Here is a 20,175-nt window from a genome sequence, read left to right as displayed (position 1 = left end):
TGTCACTCCGTCACTCCCGCCCATTGGCTCTGGCGCGTCCATATGCAAATATAGTCCTACTGTCCCTGCCCATTGGCTGCCATGCACCTACATGCAAAAATGAGGCTCCTCTGAGCCCTTCCATTGGCTAGCGAGAAGTATTTTACCCTGAGCTCCCCTGGGTCCTAGAGGTGGTTGTTATCGTTTGGTTGCTGGTTTGGCGTAGTAGCCACGAGGCTCTATACACCGCAAGGTCGGTGGGTACATGGAGCCTGTGTCCTGTTCTCTGGTCCAGGACGCACTGTGTGGGACACCTTGCAACGAATGCTCATTAGGGGACTCGGGGGTGTGGCCACTTGCCCTCCAGGCTGTTTCTTCAGAGCTGAGGTTCCTCTGGGCTCGGCATCCATAGCAGCCGGGTTGTGCCAGTGGACCCGCCTGGCCTCCCTCACTGACTGCAGAAGATACCCATCTATGGTGTGAGGACAGCTGGCACCTTCCTGGGTTGCGTCTGTCTCAGCATGGACGTGGTCTTGAGTCTGCATGGTGCTGGAACTTCTGTTTCCTCTGTGGCCGGGTGTCCAGGGCTTGAGTATACAGACGTGTGTGTGTGTGTGTGTGTGTGTGTGTGTGTGTATCTGTGTCCTTCACTCTGTCACCACCTGCTCTTTCCCGCTCCCAGCTTATGTGAATTTCTTGTCTTTAAAGTGGGACCTTAGTGTTCGGTGGGTCATTGAGGATGCACGAAGGAAACTCTCTCTGATGTTCTGGTCACTGCCTGCACTGGTCCTGTGGCTACTACAGTGGACTCCGGGTGGAGTTTGGACAGGGAACCCTGGGAAGTGGCTTTTTTACTTGGGAGGAGAAGCCGTTAGTGGTGTGACCCACAGGAGTCCACAGTTCCCTTTCTGCCTTCTAGGCTCAGGTGGGCAGATCCTGTCACATACTCCCTTCTCTCCTTGGCAGGCTTCCTCTTTCTTCCCTGCACAAGTAGGCTTACCCTTCCCCTGCCCTGCCCTTTACTCTTCTCCCCTGCCTTTCCCAAGCTGGCCTCTACCAGGGATCAGTGATAAGGTGGGCAGTTTTCCTTTCTAGTAGAATGCAGGGCTTGGTCCGAGTGTGTGGTGGGCACTCCCAGAGAGTGACATTTCTGTCAGAGGGAAGCACTAAACCCTGAAGGGGTCATGGTGTCTGCTGACCTGGGTGTGGCGCCCATCACACCTAGGCTGCTGTTCGCAGCCTCTGTCTGCACGTGACCATGGGAGTGACTCGCCTTTCTGAGGTTTGGCCCCCAGTGGCATGGAGTGCTAGCTGTGTGCCTCATCTGCCTTGGGAAGGGTGACTGAGATGCTGTAGTGCTGGGTCTGTGGCACAGTGCTGTTAGGCCCTTGCTGCTAATGTGAGCAGTCCTCGATGGGGGAGGGGACAACGGACTTGTGGCTGTCAGGTGGGAATGGCGAGGACCTAGCCCATGCTGGTTCACACTGTCGGCCATGTGAGGTGCTCCACGGACATTTAGGCAGGGGTTTGGCTGCTTCCTTTGTGCCGTGTTGTGGTTTGTTCCCTCACCGACCGGACCTGACCCGGAGCTCAGAGGGAATAGAGCATACAGCTTGTGTTTTATTTAATTTTGAAAAAAAAAAAAAAAAAACCAACAAAAAAACCCCTCAAGAAACCCGTGACAGCAGTTTGAGCACACACATACACATACTCACGCACGCACCCACCTACGCACATGCACACACACACACACACCTGAATGTCCCTTGGAATTTAGTCCTTCTGGCCTGTCAGGTGACAGGGAAGGGAGGCCATTGCCTGCCCAGGGGAGAACAGTACCTCATCTCAAGCCCAGACCTCACCCGGCTCCAGTGGCAGCTAGAAACTTCCAGACTCTTTACAGTTGCATCCGCAGTACCCTTTTATGCTGTAGTTTCTTCTACCTGGCTTGGCCCTTGGGCTTCCTTACTCAGTCAAGTGAGCTCTCTTTGGTCTTTACCCTGACCTCTTGGCAGACATCTAGATGCTTATGAAAGTATGCTAGGAACTGCACACTCCAACTCATGCCTCAAATCCGAATTTAAGTTTTAGCTGCCACCTTCTTTGTTCTCCACAAGGCGGCTTCTCTCTCTTCCTTATGTCTGTCCACACTGGACCCTGATTCAGTGCTTTTACCCCTTAGCCTACAGAGCCCATCTCTGCCCTGGGAATGGCTGTTCTTAAACTTTATACACACAGGAATTTCCCTGAGTCTCTTCAATACCTTCAGCTCCAGTGGCCCAGGACTGATTCTTAAGCTCAGAGACCTGCCTCACTAGCACCAGGTTGTCAGAGCGCAGGAGCTCTGCAGAACGTAAGGGCCATTTTTGCTCTGTCTTCTTGTCCTTGGATCCAACTACTCCTGGGTCACATGGCTCAATGACTCTGACCTCAGCCCTGCCAGCTACAGATATTGCCATTTGTATTCTTTGAGCTCCTCATCTGACCAGGCACCCTGCGTGCGGCCTTCTGCTTTTCCTCTTTGCTGGCTGCATTTGTCTAGACGCCACAAGGGGGCGCCTGAGACTGCTGTCTGAAGCTTCTTTCCTGCCTGGAAAAGTCCGCAGGGTTCGGGCGGGACCTCCAATTGCATCAGGAGGTGGGGGCGTTGCCCAGAAAAAGAAGCTGGGCTGGGGGGTCCCCTATTCCCTGCCTTGCCTCCAGGGGTAGGTCCATTTTCCTGTTACAGGGTTGGGAGGGGGAGGAGCTGCCCAGAGACTGGGGAGGGGTTGTGGCTCACCAGCCCCTCTGGTAGTGAGGGGCTATGTACACTGACTGTTGCAGGCTCTCTTCAGGTTGGGTGGTTTGACTTGTGCAGGCAATAGTCTGTGACCGACAGCCACCTCTGGGCAAGCGCAGTGTCCCTCAGCCTGGTGGGTTAGGACTCCCGACAGCTGTTAATGGAGGAGAGGCCGAAGTCCTCCATGTCCTGTGGGCTCCTGGGACCTTCCTCTGGCGTCAGGGGTTCCTTTGGTTTCCTGCTCCCTTGAGACGACTTCTTGGGGGCTGTGGGAAATTCGAAGTTAGGAGAGACATGGCAGCAGCCCTGTGGACTTGTATGTTCTCCCTAGAGGTTTTTCTGACTTTTCAGCTTCTAGGCTCAGGAGAGCCCAACTCTGTGAAGTCAGTTGGCCACTCTTTTTTTCCTGACAAGGCTGGGGTATGGGAGGAGAACCACAAGAGTATGGCAGAGGGCCACCCCCGTCACAGAGCCTAACCCTGGGGTCTCTCTCACTGCTGCAGAGTGGCTGGGACCTTGACTACAAGGAAGGGGATCTGGTCTGGGCAGGTGACACCTAGGACCTCCTGAGCTGCTGGGTCTATGGAGCAAACCTGTGGCTTTGGGCCAGTTAACTCATCAAGCCTCCGTTTCCCCACCTGTCAAGCAGGGTCAGTTCTACCTACCAGTCGGAGTTAAAAGCCCAAGGCAGAGACAACTGCGTATCCCTCCCAGGCTCAAGATAATGCTGGGATGTGTGTCGCCCTGCTAGGTAAAGTGGGAGCATGAATGAGCCTTACAGGACAGGAGCCTGTTCTCACTGACTTCCAGACAGTTTCCTGGAATGGAGGAGTGCCACCCACAGGATGCCTGGTGCCAGCCATCCTTTGCCCAATTCTAGCTGGGAGGATAAGGTGTGGGGGGGGCTGGCTTACTCAGTGTGAAAGTTGGAGGGTGACACACTGGTAACCCGGTGGACCACACCCCACTTCGTGGGCACATAGCAGGAAGTGCTTGGAAATGACACAGGCACCCTGGCCTCCACTCGGAGCAAACACAGGCTGCGGTCAGTCCCTTTCCGGCAACAATGGCTTATTGTGGTAGGCCCGGCCAAGCCTGCTGAGCTGTAGCCTGGGCAAACATAGGCCACATGCATATTAGCTTAGGTGTTCAAAGACTCGCCATTGTGCATTGGAGCAGGAAGTATCCTGATACTCTTACCCGGGACCAGGCTGAGATTCCTGCTATCTTATCAGGCAGAGCTGAGCTCAAAGGCACCGCCCTGGGCAAACACGTGAGCAACCCTAACACTGAAGGAACACACACCCCAGGGCCGGCCAGATGTGCTTCCGTGCCTGCCCAAAGGTTCAGGAAGAGGGTCCAAGGATACCAGTCCCAGGGAGCTGCTTGCAGAGGGACAGTAATAAATGTCCTCAGTTCCTCTCTCTCTTTCTTTTTGTGCCTTTGAGGCAGGGGCTGATATAGCCTAGTCTGGCCTTGAACTTGCTACATAGTTGAGGATGATGATGTGATTCACATTGCTTCCCCGTGTCTGGGCGTGGTGGTGTACACCTTTAATCCCAGCACTAAGGGGGCAGAGGCAGGACAGTCTCTGTGTATTCAAGGATAGCCTGGTCTACAGAGTAAGTTCCAGGCCAGTCAGGCCTACATAGTGAGACCCTGTCTCAAAACAAAACATTGTTCTCTGTGGAAATGCCTTTTTTTAAGTGTTGGCAATGGAATCCAGAGCCTCATGGAAGCTAGGCGAGTCCGCCAGCTGAGCCAAGTCCACAGTCCCTCTCAACTCCATTTTTATCCCACTGAAGTTATGGAGCTCTGGTGTTAGTCCTCTTGAGGGAAGGAAGCTGAGGCCCAGGAGTACTGCAAGGAGGTCATTTGGTTAGGATTCACAGAGGCCCTTGCTGGGGAGGCTTGGCTTCTGTCAGGCTCCAGCTGGTCCCCAGATGTCAGGTGGCTAGAGGCATACCCATCACATACCTGGCCCTATTTGCCCCTCCAGGAGGTTGTTACCTTTGTCCTGCAGGTCTGAAACCCGCTTCCTCTTTTGGTGTGGACCCTGTGGGTGGTCTTCAGCATGCCCCTCCCCTGGCATGCTTGGCTCCACACTTGCCTCAGAGGTCCCGACCACCTGGGCAGAAGGAGACACACTCAAGGCAAGGAACACCCCCTCTCCCACCTGGGCATCTGCCAGGACTACCTTGAAGGAATGGCTGAAGACCTACCTTACTGTCTGAGGTATCCGACTCTTCCAGTTGCTCCAACTCTGGCCTCTGAGCTGTGACCTTGCTGGCCTCTGAAAGACAAATGGGGTCAGCAAGGCTGGTGGCCTTGGGCATGCTGTCCAAGGACAAAGAGAATGACTCTTCAGAAGAGGATGCAGAGGGGCTGGTAACCTACCCCAAGACTCTTGCTGAGATCTGAACCTAGGCTCACCTGCTGGGTACTCTCCTGCTTAGCTCCTCAGCCCTGTGGGTTGGAGCCCTCCCTTCCTCCAGTGTGGATAGAGGATGTCTGCTGGGCCTCAGAGCCTCTATCCACAGTGGGAGAGATCCAGCAGGAGGCCAGCAGGCTGTCCCTCCACCTCTCCTCCCACTGCACATCACTTTCCACTGGACTGGGGCTCTGAGTGAGGGCTTTACCTGTGGCCCCATCAGTGTCAGGCCTCTGTAGGGGGGGCACTGGCCTTGGCCTTCCTCCAGCCTCCTCTGTTGTCCTTCCAGGAGAGGTCAGACTGTCGTGGATCCCTGAGAGAGGGTGTGAGGTGTCCTGGGAGAGACAAATTAATGGTTTGAATCTCTCTGTGTGTTTCCTTCCCTGAGCCAACTCAATCTTCAGGCTGTTAGTAGCTGTCCATCCCTTTCCATTGGAGTGTGAACAAGACAGCTGGGCTGCTCTTTGGCATCAGCTGGTGGGGCAGAGAGAAGAAGGCGGCCCTAGGAGGTGTAACTACCATCTTGCAGTAGACGTGCTAAAAGAATGAGGATAGGACTGGGATCCTTACCTTGGGAACAGAGTGTTCTTCAGGCTCCTGGGCTCTGGTCTCCAAGCTGCCGTTGCTGAGAGTGTGGGGGCTGTGAGTCAGGGGTCTGGACAAGGTGGGCAGCTGGGGGCTGGGAGTGTGGACAACTGTGGGGCTGAGAGGCAAAGATTGGCCAGTTGACTTGGAGATGTCCCGACACCGTCCCCGGTCAGAGAGGTCCAGAGGCTTGTCTGGGGGGCAATCCTGAGTGGCCACATGTGTCTCTTTCCTCCAGGGGCTACCTTGGTGTGTGGACCGAGGGTACCACCCATCAGGCCGGGCCTCTGCACTCAGAGCTGTCCTCGGAGCCTCACACTCAGAGCTCTCAGAATCTGAGCCAGCTGGTGAGGAAGATGGCATCTCTTCTGGTGTGGATGGGACCCTCATCCTGGCACTGCCTGCCCGTGCCCGTGCCCGCAACTGCTGCTGGACCAGCAGCAGGTGCAATGCTCCTTCTAGCCGTGGGTCCTGTATGCCTACCAAGGCCCCAGGCTCCTCCCATGCCTCTGCCTCTCTAGCCTTCGGGCCCTGGGGCAGGGGACTATTGGCAGGTGTAGCAGGAGCCAGGGGGCTGCTGTGGGGGCTTTGCAGATGCAGAGACAGGTGTCGGTTGAGGAAGCAGAGGCGATCAGTCTGAAGGGAGCGCTTCAGGGTCTCATAGGCTACGGCTGATGGCCGGGAGGCCCGCAGGAAGCTGGGGGAAAGAGAAGAGTGACGATAGTGGCCCTTGGCCATCAAGACTGGTTAAGTGAGCTCTCAGAGAGAGGACAAAGGCACCTCAATTCATGAATGAGAAAGCAGAGGCCCAGGAAGGTCAGGCAAGCCACCTGACTTCACTTAGCCATGGGAAAGGACAGGCTGTTAGGCTCGGGCTCTGGAGATCAGTAAGTATAGAAAGTGGTTGATTTGATCAAAGAGGACCCAGAGGCTGGACACTGTGTCCTATGTCTCCTCCTGTGTCTTAGTTATCTTTAACTGTCAATTTGACACAGCCTAATGTCACCTTAGAAGACAGTCTCAGTTGAGGGACTGCCCAGATCTGATTGGCTGATGTATGGCAGATTGTCTTAATTATTAATTGATATAGGAGTGCCCAGCTCATGGTGGGTGGCATCATTCCCTGGGCAAATGCCTGTATAATAAAACTAGCTGAGCTGGGAGTGGTGGTGCACGCCTGTAATCCCACGACTCATGGAGGCAGAGGCAAAAGGATGTCTGTGAGTTCGAGGCCAGCTTGGTTTACAAAGTGAGTCCAGGACAGCCAGTGTTACACACAAAGAAACCCTGCCTTGAAAAGAAAAAGAAAAGAAAAGAAAAAGAAAGAAAGAAAGAAAGAAAGAAAGAAAGAAAGAAAGAAAGAAAGAAAGAAAGAAAGAAAGAAAGAAAGCTAGCTGGCATTTTCTTCAATGGTTCCTGCTGTGAGTGAGTCCTCCAACAGAGGTCATGCTGCATAGACTAGCAAGCAGACCTGTCTTCAAGTTCCCGCTTGAGTTTCTGCCCTGACTTCCTTCAGTGATGATCCTTGACCTGTGAGCTCAAATAAACCCTTTCCTCCTTGCTTTTGGTCAGAGTTTTGTTTCTCATAGCAACAGAAAGGGAAGCAGAAGATCTTGTGGAGGTAGTAACCAGCTACCCGGAATTGTCCGATCCTCCTGTCCACCTTCCACAGCCCTGGTGGCTCTGCCAGACAATGAGACTCAGGCTTTGCATAGGTCTTCTGAGGCCCTAGCCAAGGCATATGCCAGTGTCCTGCCCCACCATGGCCTGGTCACTCAGGAAGTGTGGGAACTGTGAACCAACCCGGATGTCGAGAAAGTCAACCCTGGAAAAGATACTGAGCAGCAGTCCCCAGGCTGCTGGTCCTCTGCTCTGGGGTACCAGCAGAGAGCTGCTCCTAGTAGTGGGTGGGACCTCACCTGTCCACACGGAGGCTGTGCTCATATGTCGGGCTGGGTGGGCTGCTTCTGGCGGACGGTGGCGGGGGCGTCCCATTGGCGGTACTACAGTCTGGTGGGCAGGCCCTGGAGCCAGGCCGCACCACGGCCACTGTCGAGTGCAGTTGGTTGGAGATGCACTGAGGGCTCTGCACAGAGTGGGCAGGTCAGCCTGGCAGGGCACCTCACCCAGGCTCAGCTCCCCCACCTCCCATGACACTCAGTGTCCCTGTCTGGCCTGGGGATAGGCCCGATGGGTGTGAAGCTGGCACAGGGTACCTAGCACACAGCAGGATGCTGTTGCTAGCCCGCTTGCCTGGAAGGCACTGAGTGTAGGGGTGGGGGTCAGGAGGTGGGATCTCACCATGTCCGGGGCCCGTGACTCGGGCAGGTTGGCAGCTGGGGAGACTCTGGCCACTGGGGATGACTTCTGGCTTGACCCCTTATCTGTGATAGGAGGAATGAAGGGAGCTCAGGGGACGCTGAGGGATCCCCCAGGTCTCCCAGCCTCTCCCCTAACCCTGCAGACCTGTGCCTGGCTGTTCTTCCTCAGCCTCCTCTGGACCTCCTGGTGGGTTCTCAGTGGCACCTTTCCGGCTACTGGGGGAGTGGAGTGGCACGGGTGACGGGGACTCTGAGGTGCCCTCCCAGGCCTGGGATGCAGTCTTGTCTCTAGAGAGGAACAGGGAGGATGATGAGGATGTAGAAGCTAGAGCACCTGGGCCATCCAGGCCACTCTGTAGGGCTGGATTTTGGGAAGATACAGGCCTGCTGAGTGGGTATCTGAGCCTGTGTTGTCCCACTCACCCCAGGCTCCGAAGCCTCTTCACTTCTTCCTTCAGAATCTTGTTTTCCTCCCTCAGCCCATTCATCTCATTGGCTGCAAAGAGCGGTGGCAATGGAGGCCGTAGGTCAGGGATGGAGACAAGGGATTCCTATAGTACTAGGGAAGCCCTCCTTGTTTTACTCTAGCCTGGCACATAGCAGGAGGGTATAATAATATTACTAGCTATGAGATAGTGTTGTGTAAGCCCCAGCCTGAGGCTTGCAGAAGAGATAAAGCCTGTACCCCAGATTGTCCCTAGAACTCCTCCCAGGAAGGTCAGGAGAGCGGGGATTCCCTGGCCTAGGAACTGAGAAGAGACACAGACCACTGGGGGCCTCTTCCCATGTGTCTGGGAACCAGAATATGCCAGGCCTCTTCCTTTCCCTGTGGTTCTGTGTGGGCTGGGGTCCCTGGGCTGTGGGTGTGGCTCACTGAGGATGCAGAGATGCTGCAGGCTCTGCAGGTGGGCACTTTCCAGTTCCAGCTGCTTCTTCCTGGCCAGCTCCTGGGTGACCATGCAGCGATCGCACAAACCAGCCCGCAGCCTGGGAACAGGAGAAGCCATACTGAGGCAGACATTCTGCTTCCTTCTGCCCCATTGCCAAGCTGCCTTTCCGCATAGTGTTCCACGGACCCCCAGGCCTGCCTCCTGCTAAGGGCTTAGCAGTGCATTGCAATTAAGTTTGGGAAGGAATCTTAGAAACGAGGTTCCCTTAAGTTTCTGCAAAGCCCTGCAGTGGAGACATCTGTCTGATTTGGTCTGTGTAAAGACTCTCAGATTGGTTCTGGGAGGAGCCACCTCACCTGTTCTCCAGCACCCTCAGGTTCTCCTTCAGTGCCTTCTGCTGCTCCCGGAGTTGGTGATTCTTGGCAAAGAGCTCCTCTACCCTCTGTGCATCTCTGTGTGACAAACAGCTGAGGTGGGCTGCTGGTTTTGATGCCCAGTGTAGCCTGGGTCATGGTGGGTTCTCCCTTGCAGCTCCCTTTGGGGTCCTGTCCTGTCTTGTCTTATATTTGTGTTACCTTAGCTATGGCACCTATGGACCTCGGTCTAGTCCAATGGTTCTCAACCTGTGGTCGTGACCCCCATAGGGGTGTTGAACGACTTTTTCACAGGAGTTGCCTGAGACCATCAGAAAACACAGGTATTTACATTACAATCCATAACAGTAGCACAATTAAAGTTACGAAGAAGCAACAAAAATAATTTTGTGGCTGGGAGTCACCGCAACATGAGGAACTATCTAAAAGCGTTGCAGCATTTAGAAGGTTGAGAACCACTGGTCTAGTCATAGATGGGACACAGGAGGGTGACCTGCAGGCCAACCACAGCAATTGAGGCTGAGCTGGGCCTCACAACAAGAACTGTCACTGGTACTTTGATCTCCCTCAGTCTCCAAGTAGAGGACTGATGTCTCAATGGTCTAGTCCTAGCTCTTCACCTAAGTAGTATGTCACCTTGGCCAAGGGACTCCCTGCCCCCTCCCTGCCATTCTAAGCCTCAATTTCCCTTCTTCATTAGGGATGCTGGGTGGGCTGCCATCCTGAGAGCTTAGGGGCAGTGTGAGTGGCCATGGCCTGTTGGAACAGCTGCCCTCCTGCCTGCTCCTCTGGCTCTGCTGGGCTGACTCACCGGCACCGCTCTGAGTTCAGTTCCAGAAGCTTGTTCTGCAGGCCTGGCAGACGGGACAGAGAAGGTGCATGTCAGACCAGGCCTAGCTGCCTTCTCACAGCAGTGGTAGGGCTGAGGAGTGACGTGGGAACTCCTACCCTGGCTGTTCAACCCAGACCCCTGATAGCTGCCCGACTCTTGGGGGCAGCCCCTGGGAAGGGTGTGGGGAGGACACCCCATCTGCACCACTGCTCGGATGTTATGTTTCCCTGACCTGTGGCCTGGGACCCTAGCTCAGCATCTGATTAGAGGTTGGCAGAGACCCTGGTGCTGGAAGTGGCTGGCCACTCGGGAGGAGCAGAGTATCTAAGAGGGGCTCCTTTTTGAGAGGTGAGGAGGAAAAACTAGATACAGACCTGCCAATGTCTGCTGGGCTCACAGAATGGATGTAAGACCTGGTACCTGTGTTTCCTTTCTAGTTAGTTTTATTCATTCCTCAGATCAACATAATCTCTGAGGGTGGGGCTGGTCATCTACTCTCTCAACAGTTGCAAGTTCTTTGCCTCTGGGGTTAAGCAGTCTCTGCCCCACCCTGAGTTCCTGTGTAAGCAACCAAGTCCCTTAGGTATAATGAGGGTTGTCTGCCAGCCCAAACCAATTGCCAAAAAAAGTCCCCTCCTCTGTTAGGGAGTGGCCTGGTTTGCGCTTGGTCAGTGGCTACTCCAAGACTCTCAAGTTCCAATCCTATTAACCCTAGCTTGTTTCCCCAAGCACATGGGCAGGTATTGTTTCTGTTGCTTCCGGGTCATTTCCCATAACACTAGATATGAAATCAACAGGCTTTCAGAGAAAGTCCCACAAGACCCTCTTCTCACTGCCACACTTCTTTGGGATCCAGTGAGGCAGATCCTAACCTGGCCTGGGGGTTCCCAGAAAGACAGCCTGACTTCTTCCCTGAGGCCCAGGGAAGTGGCTGGCTTTTTTGACCTTCAGGTAGCCCTTTCTGGAAAGCCTCCAAGGACTGAACTGGAATTGCAGTGAAGTGGGGGGGGGGGAGGGAGGAGGGCACCGTGACCATTGAGGAACTTAGCAGGAGCTGGAGGGAAGGAGGTGTCTGTGTGCTGCCGCAGACACTTCAAATGGCCTCAGGAGCATCTAGAGTGGGCGGCCTCTCCCTCTGGGTGAGATGAGCCATTGGGCTTGATCTGCCAGTCCTGAGAGGACGCAGCAGGGACGTGCTTGTGGTCATGAGGTGTTGATAATGACCCCTGATAATGCCCCTCTTCTGGTCCACACCATAGGCTATAGTCTAAAGACATTCCGGATGAGGCAGTACTCAGAGCCAAGTCTGGGCCAGGCTGGGCATCTGAACACTTTGCAGCTTGTGTCCTTGGTGTCGGGATCCTGTCCTCCAGCCACACTTACTGAGTACTAGAGGGGATTCTCAGAAGCTCCCTGACCTGTGGAGACCCTCGAGACCATCTCTGGATGAGCGCAGTAGAGCCTTCCATTGACCACTCACCCAGGACCTCCTTCTCATGGGCCTCCTTCAGCCTGTTCAGGGATTCCATGAAGCTGTCCATGACTCCTAGTGTGCTGGCCCCTCTGCACTGGCTGTGAGGAGGGCTGGGACCTCTACACCTCTACTTCCCTTCTGTGTCCAGCCTGTAGAGAGGGGAGTAGAGAGAAGGTTGGCTTAGGTAGGGGCTGTGGGCTGAAAAGTAGGTGAACTTTTCACGTGTGGGGCAAATCTGCTCACTGTGAGGGGCTGCCCAGGGGGAGAGGTAGAGAATGAATAGTAATGTTTGGAGGGTAGAGGCTGAAATGGTGAATAGTGGAATCTCTATGGGGTCAGAGTAGTGGTACTTGACTTCTGGACTACTTGACTTCTCGAGGCTGGGCTGGGAGTGGGATGAAGGGACAGTTGGGGACCCTGAAGTGTATTGGATTCTTTGTCACACAGTGGCTGTGGTGGCCACAGGAACTTACTGGGCAGAGACATCTATGGTGTGGGGAGAGAAACCAGGAAGAAGGTGAGCTCCCAAACTGGTTTTACAGACCCACCTAGACTTCAGTTCTCTTATTGCTGGCCACTGTAGTGGAAATGATGGTTGGTGGCTCTGTGTTTGGCAGGTGAAGGGTATGGGAATGGAGAATTGGGAGGTTCCACAACTGGAGGCTGGAACCTGAGGCTCATCTCAATGAGGGATGTCCTTGTGGGTTAGCTAACCACCCCAAGGCTGAGGGGCCCGGTCTTAGGTCACATGACTCTAGCTGCCTTTTTCCTCCCCTGAATTTAATACAGTTGTCACTTTCACCAGAACCATCTAATCCTCAAGACATCTCAAGGACTTTCTCTACAAGTGGGAGAATTGAGGTTCAAAGAGATCTCCATCTCTTTCATTGGGGGAAGTAGACTTTAAATCAGACCTTGCTCATTCATCTAGTGTGCGCCTGGGATGCTTTCAGTGGGCCTGTATGCTCAGCTGTGTAGGCTTTACCTTGCTAAAGGCTCAGAGAGTGGGACCGGCTGGCTGGGACAAACAGGGCTAGAAAGGGGCTGAGCCGGCACCTGCAATTCCACCCAGACTCGCCCAGCGGGTGGCTCTTCCCAGGCCCCTAGCACCTGCGGTATGGGCTGGGCCCACACTTGTAAAGGAGCCAGCCAAGGGATCCTGAGGTGCCTGTAGGCTTGGGAGAGGCCTATATGGGATCTGGGTCTACATGCTGTCTTCTTTCTGTCTTCTAGCCCATCACACACACACCAGTTGGCTATTACTCTCAAGGTCCCCAAAGGGCAGCCTTGAATTCTCTGACATACACTGCCTTAGTTCCCTCCAATGTAGGAAGGTGCAACCTGTCCAAAAACCCATGGCCATGACAAAACCAATCAAGGTCCTCTTGATCCTGGATAACAGTGCTATAGGCATGATGTGGCTTCCCTGATAAGCAGAGGGCAGACACACACATGACTGAGATAAAGTGGAAGTTGCTTTCCTGGGCCCAACTTGCCTTGGCTGTCCCCGTGTCTAGTTTACACCGCTCTGGACTGTTGGGGGTCTGGTCAGGGAAGGAAAGGAAGGGTGGCAGTTTCTTGGGTGCAGTCTTCAAGAAACCTTGGCATTTTGGTGCAGAAATGGGTGACCGTGGGTAGGATGGACCTGGCTTTTAAAAATACACAGTCCATGCCCAGAGGCCTTGTGCCACCGGTCAGCAGAGCAGCTGTCCCCAGTAGGGCCTTTTCTGTGAGTCTAGGCTTGCTGACGGTGGCTAGCAGCTTGGGAGTGCAGGGAACCTTGTAGGTGGGTGTGGGTCTTTTCAGAGGTCAGGGTGTATTTTGCACCTAGGTGTAGGGAGCTGTGAAAGGAAACAAGCCTGCAAGTGTTGCACAGGCTCGGTGCAGCCTTTAACCCAACCCGGAAGGGTAATGCCCAGGAAAGTGTGAGGCTTTTGGGAGCGGAGTGGTGATGAGGGTAGGCAGAGACTCTGAACTATATGGCTTAGGGTCACTAGCCAGAAGCAGGAGTACTGCTTGCTCTCGACGCCCAGGCTAGAAGGTCTGTGTAGCACTGCATCCCTGGGAAAGAGCTGGCTGTGGGATAAGTCTGCTGGATTTGCTGCTGCTGCCTGAGCAGCTTGGGAGGCAGGTACAGAGTTGTGGGTTAGCTCTACCTACACAGACAGTACACACCTTCAGGCCTATTGTGCCTCCCTTTGTCTTCAAGGATTCGGGGACAGAGGTGGGGTTGTTCAGCATCAAAGCTGGCAAGAGGAAGGAGGCTGCATGTGAGATATGGCCTCTATGTGGACAGGTTGGATGCTACTGGATTCTTCCCTGCTTAGGAGAGCGTTCTGCAGAAGCCTTCTATCACATGTCCTCGCCAGGAAGGCTCACTGTGAGCCCTGCCTGCCTCCTAGGAAGCCAACTTGAATCTCAGGTTCCTCTCCTTCCTCCCTGTTCCTCCCAGTCCCTCACTTGCTGCAGGGATCCCCACTTGCTCCATGGGACCTCTACTTGTCTCAAGGGCCTCTGTCTATACCTTTGGGTCCCCATCTACCACCCATATCCTCTGTGGAGCCTCCACTACCCCAGGGGCCCCTACCACTCCCTCAGGAGCCCCACCCAAACCTCAGACCTTTTACCTGCCTCTCACAGCTCCCCAGAGTGGCCCTGAGAGGAGGCAAGGGGTTTCCATAGCCAATCACAGCAGGCCAGCCAGATGTTGTCCCAGAGGAGAACCTCAACCCCACCCCAGAGTGCTAGCCTGGTCTTTGAATATGGTTCTTGTCCTTCCTGTGTAGCCTTGGGTAAGTTGCTTCACCCCCCCACTCCCAACCCCTGTTTTTTCATCTGGAAATAATGACACACCCCTGTCCTGTATTGGGTTTCTGTGTGACTTCAACCAGTATCACATATTCTAGGCAAAAGGCAGGTGGCACATATTCTGTGTGTGACAGAGGGGACCCTGGGCCTCGTCTCTCCCTCTTGTTTAGCTCCCAGGGAGCTAACAGTGTCTTCCCTCCTTGTGACAAGCCCGAGTCTCACAAACAAAAAGACCTTTTGAAGGAGGACAAATCCTTCCCCATGTTCAGAGTGGAGGCCTTCACTAACAGTGGTTACAAAGTACTCACCAGTCCATGGGTCTTGTTGGCCATTCCCAGGGGAGGTGTCATCTAGTCCCTACAGATGAAGGCTCATGGCCCCAGCTGTAGCTCGCAATAAGACCAGGTACCATTGGCCCAGCGGTAAAACCCAAATGTTTGGTCAGTAGCCATGCCTGGGTGTTATTCTCTGGGACAGGAGCCTCTGGACAACTCCTGCTGCCTGCCTACGTCACTGGCAGGGGATGGCCTCCTTCCCTTTACCTCCTAGCATTTTCTAGAGTGCTAAATCAGAGGACACCAGTGACACCCGCCCTGTCTGGCTATCCTTAATGCCTGGCCCCTCAGGGAAAGAGGGCTCTTCAGCAGACTCTGATCCTTTAAGGATGGGCTGTTGGTCCATCCATCTGATGCCCACCTATCCACAAGAAGCAGTACTGACCGCAGCGGTGGCAATGACAGCAGGTGCTGCTGTGCACACACAGCGCCCCTGCCCCTTGCAGCTCACTAAAGATTTTCTGGCTCAGGCATGTTAAAGCGATTACCCGGCCTGCTGTCTACCTTGACAGGCCCCTCCAGGGCCAGGAACACCACCAACTGTGACTGGGGCCCATTTGGCCTTGGAGGAAGTATTGAGCATTCCATGCTGTGGAATCAGCCTTCAAGACACAGAGCAGACAAGAGGCAAGGAGGCAGAAGCTGGGGATTTTAAATCAGAGTCTAACTGGTTCCATCTCTCCTTCTCTGTGCGGGAGACTATGGCGAGGGACAAAGCATCTCACCAAGCTGATGAAATATTTGTCTGGCTGTGCCTTGGTTTCCCCATTCATATAAATCTGGTGGTGGTGACTGGGGAGGCAGGAGGAGCCTGGGATGTAGTGGGAGCTTCCATGTGTGATCTAGAGGGTCAGGCAGGGACCAGGATGCTTCTAACCCATGAGCTCCCACGTGCTCTTCATGGTCACCCATGACAGTCCTATTTGACTGTTCGAGGTTCAGAAATGTTATCTAGCTACAATAATCAGTCACAAGAGACATGGCCTAGGCCTCCTGGCAACCTCTTGGGTCATTCTGCATGGTGGGCCGTATTGAAAGAGGTTTCCTTGGTAGGGTGACTTCTGATGTCTCTCTGACACATAGACTCCTGATAGACAGGCAGCCACCACAGACAGAACAACCCCTTCAGTTTGAGAAACCACATCTGAGTACATGCCAAAAGTAAATGCCTTTGCACAAGCTCAGCCCATCCCCTGCCACACACACAACCCTCACATGGGGCTAGGGATGGCTGTGTACACAGGCAGGTGGGCACAGACATTTGCATGTTCCATGCTTGTGTACACGCTGCCTATCTGGGCACAAGTAAAAGAACAAGGCAGCTTTGGTAACAGCTCAGGTAACAGAGGGCCCTGTAACCTGACTCCAGCCTCCCAGTCCTGGGGGTAGGGGACCCAATAGGATAGTGATTAATCGGTGCTACTGTCTCCCACTGCCTGCTGCAGTATTGCAGCCACTGACCTAACTTAGGGCCTGACAATGTCCCCTGCCAAGCTCTGAGCTATGGGTGGCTGGAGCTGGCCTTGTACTCCCCTCATTTCTATGGCTGCAATGTCTCCGGGCCCACGAGGAGCTAGGCAGCGAGAGGTTCAGGACACAGTGCTGGCCACAAGCCTATTTCTAGCCCCTGGAAACCCCTGCAGAGATTGGGTCACAGCGCCATGCCAGATTTTGCTTTTGCTGCACCCAAACCTCTGCCCAGGAAACCCTTGAGCCCTCCTCCTCCTCCTTGCTTGGTCTTCAGGATCAGGCATCAGGATCAGGCATCAGGTAGTCCTCCATATTACCCACAGGTGAAGGCAGGCCAGCTTGCCTGTCCCTGCCTCCCGCCTCCCAGGCCTTCTGCTTCCTGCCTCCGGCCTCCTGCTCTTAAGCTTGAGCTGGGTCTCCAGCCCCCATGGTGAGCACCCCAACAACTCCAGTCCACCCAGCTCCTGGAAGGGCCCTGCCTGCTGTAACCGTGTACTCACATGGCCACTCGGCCAGCCTTGGACCTTCAGGGGCCTCGGTCCTCAGTGATCCCCACCTGGGAGAGATAGGAGCAAAGCAGTATGAACTTGCAAGACAGAATTTTGACCAAACCCGCCTGACAGGTTTCCGATTCTCCCAGCCGGGAGCTGCAAGGAGGCAGGGACTGCCCAAAGCCGCCCAACTGGTCTGGCCATCTCAAGGAGAGTGGAAGAACCGGCTGGCCATGTGCATAGAGCTGGATTGTTTCCCCACTCTCCAGGCTGCTTGGGTGCCTCAGCTTGACCATCACATGGAGCATCCTGCAGGGGCCCTGGACAGAAGCAGGGCATGGGAGGCTATGTGGACATTTACAAAGGAAGGGAAGATGCTGCTGGCCTTGCCACTTGAGGGTCAGATGTCAGCTTGCCTTGGGCTGACCTTGGGCAGGTGAAGTTTTGCTGTTCAACCTTGGTTTCCTGGTCTGTGGCTAGAATGACCTTGGATAGATTCAGTTCACTTGTCCTGGCTTGGTTTCTTCATCTGTGGCTTGTGGATAAAACAAACAAACATAGAAATAAACAAACAAAACAGGAACAGTCGGGCGTGGTGGTTGCATGCCTGTGATCCCAGCACTCCTGGGGACAGAGGCAGGAGGATTGCTCTAAGTTCGAGACCAGTCTGGTCTACAAAAAGTCCAGGACAGCCAAGGCTACACCAAGAAACTCTGTCTCCAAAACCAAAATCAAAACAAACAAACAAATCCCCAAGACCTGAGTCTCTGAAGACTGCTATTTAGAGACCTTACTGAATCAGGGACTGTCCAGTGCCCACTTTGGCCTCCTTGAGACAGATAGCTGGCGTCCGTTGATGGGAGAGGTGGGAGGGTTAAGCCTCTGTGGGTGTCCTGAGCGGGTGGGCATCTCTGGGTTTCAGGACAACTTGGATTCTCCAGCCAGGTGGAACCCTGGGGTGACAAATGGGGCAGGAGCTGACTTGGTCTGAGCACCTTGGCTCAAGGTGGTAGAGGGGCCAGGCACTGTGATATCACGGCATTTTCTTTCTGAACAGCGACATCGTGGCTGCACTCCTGCAGTAAACGGTATCCTCTGAGGCCATGAACGCCCGCATTTCTGTTCCCTTCTCTCTTGCTTACTTGCCCATCACCATCCCTTACTTGAGCTTGTCTGGCTCTGCCTAGAAGCAAGGGGCCCTCATTCATGGGGCCACGGAAGGTAGGTAGTGAGGATCTGTCTAAGAGGGGAAGGAAGCTTGGGTCTTGAAGGACAGAAGACTTCCTGCTGCTGGCAGCTGGCCCTGGGCTTGGGATGAGAATGGACTGTCTCTAGCCCCAGGATGACCTTGTGGAGGCTCCAGGAAGGGGAAGGCTTTAGGCCAGAGAGCACTATAGACACATGCTCTCCATATTCTGGCTGGGCCTTTGTGGGAAGCGTCTGCCTGCTCACCATGTGTGTCTCTGTTTGCATGTGTGCCACAGAGAGGGAGTGGGCATGCTCTGTGTGGGCTCAGTCTGATGTCCGGAGAAAGAGGATTTGTGTGCATGTGGATGGATGCTTTGCTTGCTTTTGGCTAATGTCTGAAGTGTTCCCCCAACTCATATATATGTTGATTTCTTAACCCAAAGGCTGGAGTACTTGGGGACTTGGGTGGCAATCAGGGCATAACAACAGAGCCCAGCCCCGTGAACAGCACCAGTGCTATTATAGAGAGATCAGAGAGCTCCAGCCCCCTCCACCAGATGGGACAGAGAGAAGGTTGTCATCTGATCTGCTTTTGGACTTCCAGGACCACAAGAGGTGCATTTTTGCTTTCTGTCAGTCCCAGCCTAAAGTCATCTTGTGCAGCAGCTTATGGCTAAGTCAGATCTGGTGCACAAGTATTGGCATTTGAAGGTGGCTGGTTGTAGTTCCTTGGCTCATGCATGTTCAACAGGGCATCTGCACGGGTGCTTTGTGTGCAAGCTTATTCTTGCGTGTGTGGCAGGGTCTACAGTCTACAGGCTCTATGTGCATATCTGGAGGCTTTGTGTGTGTGTCTAGAGGGCTGAATATACATTCCCGGGGGCTGTGCATGCATGGGCGGGAGGTTGTGAGTACACATCAGGAGGCTGTATGCACATGTCTTGGAACTGTGTATGTAGGCTTACGTCTGGACCAAAGCTGAGGTTTGGACCCTGCAATTCTGCCCTGCTTCCTTTGTCTCCAGCTCCTGCCCCAGTCTGCTGAATACTAGCTTTGTCTTTTGTGACTTGGGTCACAGTCTGTCTGGGCCAGGGACTTGTCTGCACAATATGCTTCCTAGGCAGCTCAGAAGGAGCTCTGAGGTTGCAGCTAAAGATTTTATCAGGGTCTACCTCAGTAAGTACTCAGCAGTGGGACCCTCCCTGCTTGGGGCTGGATGGATAGACAGGAAAGTGGCACTAAGGAGTAATGTTAGTAACTGAGCAGAGACGGTTTTCTCAGAGGTCCACACACATTGGCAGCTAGGCTGATGTCCCAGCAGCTGTATTTATACCCAACCCAACTGGACTGGCCAGTGAGTAAACAAAAGAGCCAAGCTCTGAAATGGAAAACTCCTTGCCGACCCAGAGGCAGGGCTCTGACATCTACATCTTTACTCCATATGGGCAGGAGCAGCATAGATGGTAGAGAACAGGATTTCCACTGATAAGCAGCCCATGAGCCAGCTTCTTGGTGGATGAGACTGTCAGTTTTGTGGCTATGGTTGTGTGTGGGAGGCCTCATCTGGGCATATTCATCCTGTACATCAAAGACCACCAGCTTACTTTTATGCATCTGTAATTTATTATGTTTTTTTTTTCATGGTGTTGGGGCTAGAACCCAGGGTCTTATACATTCTGGTCCACCACTGGGCTACATTCCCAGCTCTTAAAAAAATGGAGGGGCTGGGAGTGTATAGCTCAGTTGGTAGAATGCTTGCCTATCATGCATGAAGCCCTGGGCTTAATGTCCAGCACTACATAAAACCAGGTATGATGGTGCATGCCTGCATGAGTTTGAGGCCAGTCTGGGCTACATAAGATTATGTCTCAAAAGATTTTTTTTTTTTTTTTTTTTTTTTTTAATTTGAGACTGGTTGTCACTATGTAGCTCAGGCTGGTCTTGAACTTTCCATCTTCCATGGCTGTCTCCCAAGCATCTGGGATTCAGGTGTGCATCAGGCCTGAGTGGGTCTTCCTTCCTTCCCTCTCTCCCTTCTTCCCTCCTCCCCTCCATCTTTTCCTTTCTCTCTACCTTCCTCCCTTCCTTTCTTTTTCTCTCTGCCCCCTTTCTCCTCCCTCTCCTTCATTCCTTTCTTCCTTTTCCTTTTTTCAGAAGGGGCACTGCTGTGTTGTTCAAATCAGTCTTAAACTCCTGGAATGGAGTGATCCTCCTCTTG

The 20,175-nt window shown here is 53.8% G+C and overlaps 1 protein-coding gene and 1 long non-coding RNA gene across 3 annotated transcripts; one reads left to right on the top strand and one right to left on the bottom strand.

Annotated features, from left to right (window-relative positions):
- The first annotated feature begins 191 nt into the window (after positions 1-191).
- Positions 192-6,124, top strand: LOC132653725 (uncharacterized). The gene is made up of 4 exons (XR_009591550.1): positions 192-325; positions 3,408-3,509; positions 4,782-4,993; positions 6,013-6,124. It is a non-coding gene; the product is annotated as an uncharacterized LOC132653725 (long non-coding RNA).
- On the bottom strand, positions 1,570-16,882 carry Rbbp8nl (RBBP8 N-terminal like). 2 transcript variants are annotated; one of them, XM_021646335.2, is made up of 14 exons: positions 16,779-16,876; positions 11,672-11,814; positions 10,171-10,213; positions 9,342-9,437; positions 8,970-9,082; positions 8,519-8,591; positions 8,241-8,383; positions 8,076-8,158; positions 7,694-7,860; positions 5,760-6,471; positions 5,398-5,524; positions 4,981-5,051; positions 4,769-4,886; positions 1,570-3,024 (listed from the first exon to the last, which is right to left on the bottom strand). In XM_021646335.2, the coding sequence occupies exons 2-14, from the start codon at positions 11,730-11,732 to the stop codon at positions 2,897-2,899; spliced, it is 1,935 nt and encodes a 644-aa protein (XP_021502010.1). In that variant the 5' UTR covers positions 11,733-11,814; positions 16,779-16,876; the 3' UTR covers positions 1,570-2,896. The 2 variants fall into 2 exon arrangements, with proteins under 2 accessions (XP_021502010.1, XP_021502011.1); XM_021646336.2 differs by lacking the exon at positions 1,570-3,024 and having other exon boundaries at positions 3,033-4,886; positions 16,779-16,882.
- Positions 16,883-20,175: the final 3,293 nt, after the last annotated feature.

The sequence above is a fragment of the Meriones unguiculatus genome, chromosome 4, assembly GCF_030254825.1.
Source record: "Meriones unguiculatus strain TT.TT164.6M chromosome 4, Bangor_MerUng_6.1, whole genome shotgun sequence".
NCBI lineage: Eukaryota > Metazoa > Chordata > Mammalia > Rodentia > Muridae > Meriones > Meriones unguiculatus.
Note: the sequence above shows the minus strand (reverse complement) of the source record. Positions and strands in the feature narration are given on the sequence as shown.

Coding starts and splice junctions, on each gene's coding strand:
- Rbbp8nl (XM_021646335.2), bottom strand. CDS start 11,732: ATGGACAGCTTCATGGAATCCCTGAACAGGCTGAAGGAGGCCCATGAG. Junction 8,592..8,969: donor GCAGCATCTCTGCATCCTCA/GTGAGCCACACC, acceptor CGCTCTTTGCAG/CCAATGAGATGAATGGGCTG. Junction 8,159..8,240: donor GGAAGAACAGCCAGGCACAG/GTCTGCAGGGTT, acceptor CTCCTATCACAG/ATAAGGGGTCAAGCCAGAAG.